At 49.9% G+C, this 9,051-nt stretch overlaps 1 protein-coding gene across 1 annotated transcript; it reads left to right on the forward strand.

Moving 5' to 3' along the window:
• The first annotated feature begins 339 nt into the window (after window positions 1-339).
• WAS (WASP actin nucleation promoting factor) lies at window positions 340-7,167 on the forward strand. Its single transcript, XM_045470774.1, has 12 exons — window positions 340-530; window positions 852-992; window positions 1,840-1,926; window positions 2,028-2,130; window positions 2,243-2,284; window positions 2,377-2,427; window positions 3,071-3,245; window positions 4,280-4,322; window positions 4,528-4,681; window positions 4,871-5,274; window positions 5,537-5,651; window positions 6,866-7,167. Exons 1-12 carry the CDS (start codon window positions 399-401, stop codon window positions 6,919-6,921), a joined length of 1,503 nt encoding a protein of 500 aa, XP_045326730.1. The 5' UTR covers window positions 340-398; the 3' UTR covers window positions 6,922-7,167.
• Window positions 7,168-9,051: the final 1,884 nt, after the last annotated feature.

A 9,051-nucleotide genomic window follows, 5' to 3' on the forward strand; every position in this document is an offset into this window, starting at 1 on the left:
GGAAGGAGACTGCCCAGCTCCATGACTGCTCCCTGCCATAGTGTCCCCCGGCAGAAGTGCAGCAGTGGCCTAGCTCTTGCTGTCATCCAATCAGAGGGAAGAGGATCTGAGCCAGTCAGAGGGAGATGGGCCTCAGGGAGTAAGAATAGAAGAAGAGGACCTGAGCTGGTCCAAAAGATGGGTCTTAACCAGTTGAATGGAAGAGGGCCCCAGTCTGAGGGAGGAGGGTCCAAGCCTGTTCTAGGGAGGGAGGAGGAGGCCAGGCCCACCCAGGGGCCCCTGGAGGACTTGTTTCCCTTGTGGTTTTTTGCACTTCCTGTTCCCCTGCTCACTGCGGAAGTTCCTCTTCTTACCCTGCACCCAGAGCCTAGCCGGAGAGGACAAGGGCAGGAGGCACCATGAGTGGGGGCCCTGTGGGAGGCAGGTCTGGGGGTCGCGGAGGACCAGGGGTTCAGCAGAACGTACCCTCCACGCTCCTCCAGGACCACGAGAACCAGCGACTCTTCGAGATGCTGGGTCGGAAATGCTGGGTGAGCTGGGGATCTCCTAGCCCTCCCTGTCTCCCTCCCTTTCCTCCTCTTCCTCTACTCCTCTCTGCCTCCTCATCTTCCCCATCCTTCTCCTTTCCTCCTCTTTCTTCCCCTCTTCCTCTCCTCCTTCCCTTCTCCATCATCTCCTCTCTTAGAATCTGCTTAGCCCCATTCACCGGTCCCAGGAAGATCTTGATTTCCAAGTCTGTCAACTCTCCCTCTGGCCGTGGCTCTTCCTTTGGAGCCCTAACAGCCATGGACATGGGAGAACTAGACCCTCTGGCTGACCAGATTCCAATGAGCCCTGCTCTTCCCTCCCAGACACTGGCCACCGCCGTTGTTCAGCTCTACCTGGCACTGCCTCCCGGAGCGGAGCACTGGACCAAGGAGCATTGTGGGGCTGTGTGCTTCGTGAAGGATAACCCCCAGAAGTCCTACTTCATCCGTCTTTACGGCCTTCAGGTGACTCCCACCTCCCCGCACTGGACATGCAAACCAGTTTTCAACCCTGCAAACCCATACCTGTGTCCATAGCCCCAAGGCCTTGGACAGATCAGTAAACCTGAGCCCCGGGACCAAAGACTTCATCCAGATGTCAAACTCTGGTTTGCCTTTCTTTGTTTTTGATAATTGACCCAGAATCTCCATGTTAAGATCTATAAAACCCCAAATATTAGTATAACTCCTAAATCTAACAGTATAGTTCTGTTTCATGAACTCCAAACAAAAAGAGCCCTGTATTTTTACCTTAACTTCAAATCTATTCTAAACTCAACATTTTGGGTCCCATAAATTCCCTATCATAACTCCTGAACCCTAAATGTTTGCCTAGCTCCTAAGCCATAGCTCTGCTCCACAAACCTCAAATCGCACATACACCTTGGCTGAGTCCCCCACCCCCAAAGCTTTCAAATCTATATGTCTGAACCTCAAATATCAACCCCAACTCCCAGGACTGGAGCCCTACCTGTCCAAATGAAGGCCCCCATAAAGGAAGGATGTAAGATGGAGTCTGTGAATGGGTTCAGTTTCCTAGGACTAGAGTCCTAAATCCTCCTATTCAAGCCCCCAAGTCCCACATCTAGGGCCCTGAACCCCAAATCCAAATCTCTGACTGCAGTGTCCAACTCCCATACTGTACCTCAACCCTCCACATCTGACATCTAGACCCCCAACTCCCTGATGCTAAGCTGGAAATCTCTAATGCGATCCTGGGGCCCCAAATTATGATATCATTCTCCTTGCCCAGATAACAGAGGCCTGCCACCCCGGGCAGGCCTCAGTGCCAGTGTGTTTCCCACCTCTCCAGGCTGGCCAGCTGCTCTGGGAACAGGAACTGTACTCACAGTTGGTCTACTCCACTCCCACCCCCTACTTCCACACTTTTGCTGGAGATGTAAGTGGCCATTCAACCTCTGGGCCTCAGTTGGGATGTGGGGAGGAGATGGGAAAGGTGTGGGGGGGCCTGGAAGGCTATTGAGCCCAAGATATGTGCAGGACTGCCAAGCAGGGCTGAACTTTGCAGACGAGGGCGAGGCCCAGGCCTTCCGGGCCCTGGTGCAGGAGAAGATACAAAAAAGGAATCAGAGGCAAAGTGGAGGTGAGGAGGCCTTGGGGGAGAAAAGGAGGTTGGGCAGGAGTACATGCAAGGGTAGGGAGCTGGAAAAGCTCCTCTTATGGTTCTGGTTCCCAGTCCATCCGTCTCTCCACAGATAGACGCCAGCTACCCCCACCACCAGCACCAGCCAATGAAGGTGAGTCCTCAAGTTCAAGGAAGGTAATAAGGGGCTAGCCCAGGAACCTGTGGCAGGGTTGTAATAGCTCTCTATCCATTCCATCTCTCCAGAGAGAAGAGGGCTCCCACCCCTGCCTCCGCACCCAGGTGGAGACCAAGGGGGTGAGTGCTGATTCTTTCCTGTGTCTCTGAGTGGACAGGTGGGTGGGGGAGTGGATGGATAGATGGGTGGGGAGTGGGTGGATGGATGAGTAGTTGGGTGGGTGTAGAGATAAGTGGGCAAATGGGTGGGTAGATGGATTGGTGGTGGATAGATGGTTGAGTGGGGGATGAATTGATGGGAGAATGAAAACAGATGTATAGGAGAATGAGTATGTGGATATATGGATGAATAGACGGATGGATGATTGAGTAAATCAATGAATAAGTGAATGAATTGAACAGCAAATAAATGAATAATTGACATAACATTTCAATCAGTGAATAAAGCAATGATTGAATGAACGACTGACTGAATGAATAATTTAACAAATAATTTGGTCAATGAGCCATGAATGAATGAATCAATACTTAAGTGATAAGCATGAGGGAATGAATAAATAAATAAATTGGTGAATGTAAGAATGGCTTGTAGAATCCACTCATCCACTTCTCCATAAACCCTACTTGGACCCCTTACCCACTCCCTCTGTGACCATCAAACACACACACACAGATTCCCTCAACACTCTTCCTGTCTCTTGCCCCTATGCTTTGGTTGGTAGGTAAGTAGGTCAATGGCTCAATCACACTATTTTCCCCACAGGCCCAGCAGCTGGCCCCCTGTCCCTGGGACTAGTAACAGTGGACATCCAAAACCCGGACATCACAAGTTCACGATACCGTGGGCTCCCAGCACCTGGGCCTGGCCCAGCTGATAAGAAACGCTCAGGGAAGAAAAAGATCAGCAAAGCTGATATTGGTGCACCCAGTGGATTCAAGTGAGAACCTCTCCCCACTGGTCCCACAGATCCCTCTGGGGGGGGGGGGCGGGGTGGATGAAAAGTTGGACAGGAAGAGAGCTGAGTAGATGGAAGGATGGGCACATGGGTGGGTGGGTAGGTAGATGCGTGGATAGGTGGGTGGATGCAAGGCCAGGACTAGGGAGAGGCAAGCAAGGCGCCAAGGTTGCAAAATTTATAGAGGTAGTTACTCTAAGGGTCATGCAACTGTAACTAATGACTCTGAGAGTGAGGGCCCCATTAAATTTTACGCCTTAGTCACTTCACTTGCTTCACCTTAGTCCCACCCTGGGTGGGCTGGTGGGTGAATGGATGGGTGGGTAGATGAGTAAATGGATGGATGGATGAATGGATGGATGAAAGAGTGAGTGAGTTGGGGAATGAATGGATAGGTGGGTGGATGGATGGGTGAATGGGTAAATGGGAAGTGGGTAGGCAGATGGATGGGTGAGTGGATGAGTGTGTGGACAGATGGATGGATATCTGGTTGGTTCACAAACAAGGTGGATGGGGATGGACAGGTGGCCAGATATGTGGATGAATGGACAGTTCAATGGATAAATAGACAAAAGTATGTGGTTGAATGGGTGGACAAAAGAGTAGATGGATTGAAAGGTGGGCACATGGGTAAGTGGTTGGGTGGATGATCAAGTATGTGTGAAGATAGATTGGTGGACAAATGGGTAAACAGATGTATATGGGAAGATGAGTAGAGAAACAAATGTACAATAGATCAGTGGTCTGACAGGTGGATGCAAATGGCTAGGTGGGCAAATGGATGGGTGGATGGATGGTAGAAAAAGGGATGGGTAGACAGATGGGCACCACAAACTATGGACCCCTTCTAATTCTATAACTGTTGCTCTCATTCAGTCACTAAGTCATTCACTTGTGACTCATTCATTAATTCTGGCTCCTCGGAGTCTCTCTGGGCAGAAGGCAAGAGGGCTTCACTAGGAAGGGAGGGAAGGAAGCACAGTGGGGTTTCACTGGGATCTCCTCACCTCCCCCAGACATGTCAGCCACGTGGGGTGGGACCCCCAGAATGGATTTGACGTGAGTAATTCCAAAGACCCCTTGACCCACTTAACTACCCACCTGCCCTTCCGTAGTCCACTGGCTCAGACCTACCCCTAGACCCCACCCTTTCTACACCCCTCTCAGAAGATCCCTCTCGGGGGTGGACCTATTGATAACCTGTGCCCCTTCCCTATCCACTTTATTCCCCCACCCCTGCCCTGGCCTTTTTCCTCCTGGGCAGGTAAACAACCTGGACCCGGATCTGCGGAGTCTGTTCTCCAGGGCAGGAATCAGTGAGGCCCAGCTCACAGATGCCGAGACCTCCAAGCTTATCTACGATTTCATTGAGGACCAGGGTGGGCTGGAGGCTGTGCGTCAGGAGATGAGGCGCCAGGGTGAGTCCCCCCCCTTCTTCTCCAGCCCTAGTAGCTGGTTTTTAAGAGATATAGTCACTCAGTCCTCATGGAAACCCTTATACTGCTTGAATGAGGAGTTGATCAGTTGGGGTACCCATTTTATAAATGAGCGAACTGAGGCTCTGAAGAAAACTATAACAATAGCTATGTGTTATTTTCCCCCCTCAGAGCCGCTTCCACCGCCCCTACCGCCATCCCGAGGAGGAAACCAGCCCCCCCGGCCCCCTACTATTGGGAGCAACAAGGGTCGTTCTGGTCCACTGCCCCCTGTACCTTTGGGAGGTGCTCCACCCCCGCCAACTCCCCGGGGACCCCCACCCCCAGGCCGAGGGGGCCCTCCACCACCACCCCCTCCAGCCACTGGACGTTCTGGACCACCGCCCCCTCCGCCCTCTGGACCTGGAGGGACTCCTGTGCCTCCACCACCACCACCACCACCACCACCACCCAGCTCTGATGAGGGGCCAGTCCCTCCCCCTCCTCCTGCTCTGGGGCCTGTGGGGGGCCTGGCCCCCAGTGGAGGTCGAGGGGCACTTTTGGATCAAATCCGGCAGGGAATTCAGCTGAACAAGGTGAAGATGGGCAGGATTGAGGGTTGGGGGTCTGGGGCTCAGGTGTGCTGGGCAAGCCAGGATATTAGGGTGCCAGGGCTGAAATTAATGGAGGTCCCAGTCTTTGGGGTTTCAGTAACAGGGCTGGGAGGTTGGTGGGGTGAGGTAGGCTGGGAACCTTGAAGGGGACTGGAGTGCATGGGAGGGGAAGTAATGAAGGGGCAGGGAGGAGTGCCCCAGTCACGGGCTTTGAACCCTCTGTGCTGAACCCTGCTTGCTGCAGACCCCTGGGGCCCCAGAGAGCTCAGCGCTGCAGCCTCCACCTCCAAGATCTGAAGGGTTGGTGGGAGCCCTGATGCACGTGATGCAGAAGAGAAGCAGAGCCATCCACTCCTCAGGTGAGAGCCTGCCCTTTGCCAGGACAGAGCCTGGTTCCCAAGGCTAGTGTTGGTCTAAAAATAACCCCAACGGTTACCATCAATAGTAATAGTATCCATACATGACTCTTGTATCCATCTCCTTTTTGACAATGTTAACATTGTCATTATGGAACAATAATGTAATTCACTCTGTCTTTTTTTAAAGTTTATTTGTTTTGAGAGAGAGAGAGAGAGCGCGAGGGCATAGGCATATGCAGGAGGGGGAGGGGCAGAGAGAGAGAGAGGGAGAGAGAGAATCCCAGGCAGGCTCTGCACTATTAGCGCAAAGCCTGATGACCGGCTCGAACTCACAAACCTGTGAGATCGTGACCTGAGCCGAAATCAAGAGCTGGAGGCTTAACTGACTGAGCCACCCAGGCGCACCTGTTTCACTCTATCTTTGATGATAATATTATCATTAATGCCAAGGCATGTCCACAGTATTAATATTAATCCGGTATGTTCAGTAGTGTTAACATTAGTCCATATGTGATGATATTATAAAGAACCCCACCTTGGACAATAATATTAACTCTAACTCCATGTGTCAATAGGTGAACATTAGCTCATTATGTGATAATTATATAACTAGTCCAATCTTTATATAATAATGTTAACATTAATCCCCTGATGTGTCAACGATATTGTCATTATATGACAATTATATGAGGGTAATATGGACCTCAACCTATTATTGGCAGTATTAACATGTATCCCAGAGTACATCCACAAGATTACTATGAATCCATTATATGACAATATTGTAATGAATCTCATCTTTGATAGTGATATTGTCAACAACCCATTATGTATCAACAATATTAACGTTAACCTGGTACGAAATAGTAATATTGTAATATACTCCATCTTTGCTAATAATATTTAAATCCACCCAATTAAGTAACAAACCCGTTAACGTTAACCCTTGTGTGAGCGACAGTAATATCCCAATTAACCATATTTTTGACAATGACATTAACTTCGACTCCAACTCCAACCCATACCCTAACTCTTGTTCCTCTGAGGGGGCCCCTTCCTCATCCAACTGCACAGGCCCTGGATGTGATTTCCAGCAGGAGACCTCAGTCCCCCAGGACCCTGAGTCCTGACTCTCAGACCCCAGGAACTTCACCCCACTCAGGTCCCTTGAACCCTTATGCTCATCCTGAGACCTGCTTTCTCTGTCCCTCCAGATGAAGGGGAGGACCAGGCCGGTGATGAGGATGAGGACGATGAGTGGGACGACTGAGTCACCCTGCCCACCTGTTCTGCACCTCCTCCCCTGGCAGCGCTGTTTCCTGCCCTCCACTCCTGGCCTCCAGGCCCTCAAGCCCCATTTCTCCCCCACCGACCCTTCCAATGCTGTCATCTCTGACTGATCCCCAACATTCACCCTAGCAAATTGCCAGGGCCCCTTTTTATATAAAATTTCTAGTTCTCCTCACATAAGGATTTTTAAACAGAAATAAAATAACTGTCTTTTTGTTTCTCTCAATCTGTTTATATTCCAAATATGGAAAGTTGGGGTCCTTTTTCCATATAGCCTCTTTTATTCATCTATACCATTTCATTTATTTAGCCTTACATGTATATATTCACTCATTTGTTCCCTCATTGATTTCTTTGCTTCCTTTTGCCCTTCTTTCTTTCCACATTTACTGCCAGGCACTACTTTAGGGGCTGGGGATAAGGCAGTGGGGAAAAAAACCTAGTGAGGCCAACATTCTAGTGGAGGAGACAGCTCTAAAACAAGGAATCAAATAGAAACAAAAGATACAGATCATGGTTAAGTGCTGTGATATGCTGAGGGGGAATGACATTCAGATGGAAACTTCATGGAAAGCCACCTGGAGGAGGTGACAATTGTGCAGAACCTAAAGAGAGAGGAGTCAACCAATAAATATTTGAGGGGAGGGCACTGCAGGTGGAGGGAACAGCCAGTGTGAGGGCACTCTAGTTGGAGGGAACAGCCAGTGCAAGGGCCCTGAGGTGCTTGGTGTGAGGGTGAGTGTGGTGAATGAGCAGGAGTTATTTATTATTAATTTACTTATTTAGTAATTAAAAAAAAACCCAAAACGTTAAATCAGCATTATATTAGATCATGAGACTACTCAGTGGTCAGACTTACTCTCCATGCCCACAACTCACACACCAGGATCCTGATGGGCAGGACCCCTCTCTCAATTTTTAAATTTGGTTCTGCCCAGTTCTCAGTGCAAACCAAGTCCTGGCCGATGGCAATGAAAGAGGCAAAGACTTAGTAATCAGATAGATCTGCTCTAGAACCCAGGCAAGATGCCCCACCTCTGAGCCTCAGTTTCTTCATCTGTACAATGGAGGTTTACAATATGTAACCGATTCCCAACTGAGATCGCACTGAGTCACCCTTCCTCCTCTAGGAATTACTCACCAGAAAGAAAAAAGGAGCAAGTCAAAACTGTCCCTGGTGTTTAAAGCTGTTTCCAAGGGAGTGATTAGTACCTCTTGCTCACCAGAGCCTTAGAAGAGGTGCCTACTCCTTCCCATTTCTAACATCTGGTGGATTCAAGATCTCAAGTATCCTACCTTTTAGAGGACAAGGAGGGGAGTGGGGAGAAAGATAACAGTGAGGAGGAATCCAGAGAGGAAAGGCCTCATCCATCTGCAAGACTAGTGGAAGAATTTCTGAACCATCCAAGGTGCAGGCAGGGGCTTAGGGGAGGGAACGAAGGAGAGCCAGGGTGAGGGTGGAGGTGTGGGAGGTGGGAGTTGGTTTTGCTCCTTAAGAATTCGCCTGCAGCCTCAGAAGCTGAAGAAGGAGGGAGTCTCAGGTTCTTTTTAATTCTTTCATTGTTCTTCACCTTTCACTCCCCTCCCCAAGGCACATCGGCCAGGTCCCAGGAGCAAGCTGAGTCTAGGAAGGGCCTGTCAGTATCACTTACCTGCCTCCCCACACCCTGCTAGGAAACCCTAGAAATCCAGTGTTCTGGGACCCCCCTCAGCAGGCTTTGTCCTGGGGAAGAAACTTCCATCACACAACCTCTGAATCCCCAGGAGCGCTGCCTGGAGCAGGCACAGACTTGGCTTAAAAGTATCCACTGTGGACAAGTTGCTTGACCTTTCTGGACCTCAGTTTCCTCAGTCTTTCCATGGAGACTAAAAATGCTTACTTCCCAGGGTTGTGGAGAGAATTAAAGTAGATGGCGTCTGCAGAGTGCCTGGCTCCTTGAGTCATCTGTAAACATTAGATGCTGCTGCTGCTACTGTTCTTCTTGTTCTTACCGGTTGTCACTGATCCTGAGTCACCGCTGATTATAAAATGCCCCATTATTTTATGTATCACTAAGAAAGACAAAAAACTGCGGATTGAATTATGACTCACCAGTGCTTGAGAGATGCA

Source organism: Leopardus geoffroyi, chromosome X, assembly GCF_018350155.1.
Source record: "Leopardus geoffroyi isolate Oge1 chromosome X, O.geoffroyi_Oge1_pat1.0, whole genome shotgun sequence".
Classification (NCBI taxonomy): domain Eukaryota; kingdom Metazoa; phylum Chordata; class Mammalia; order Carnivora; family Felidae; genus Leopardus; species Leopardus geoffroyi.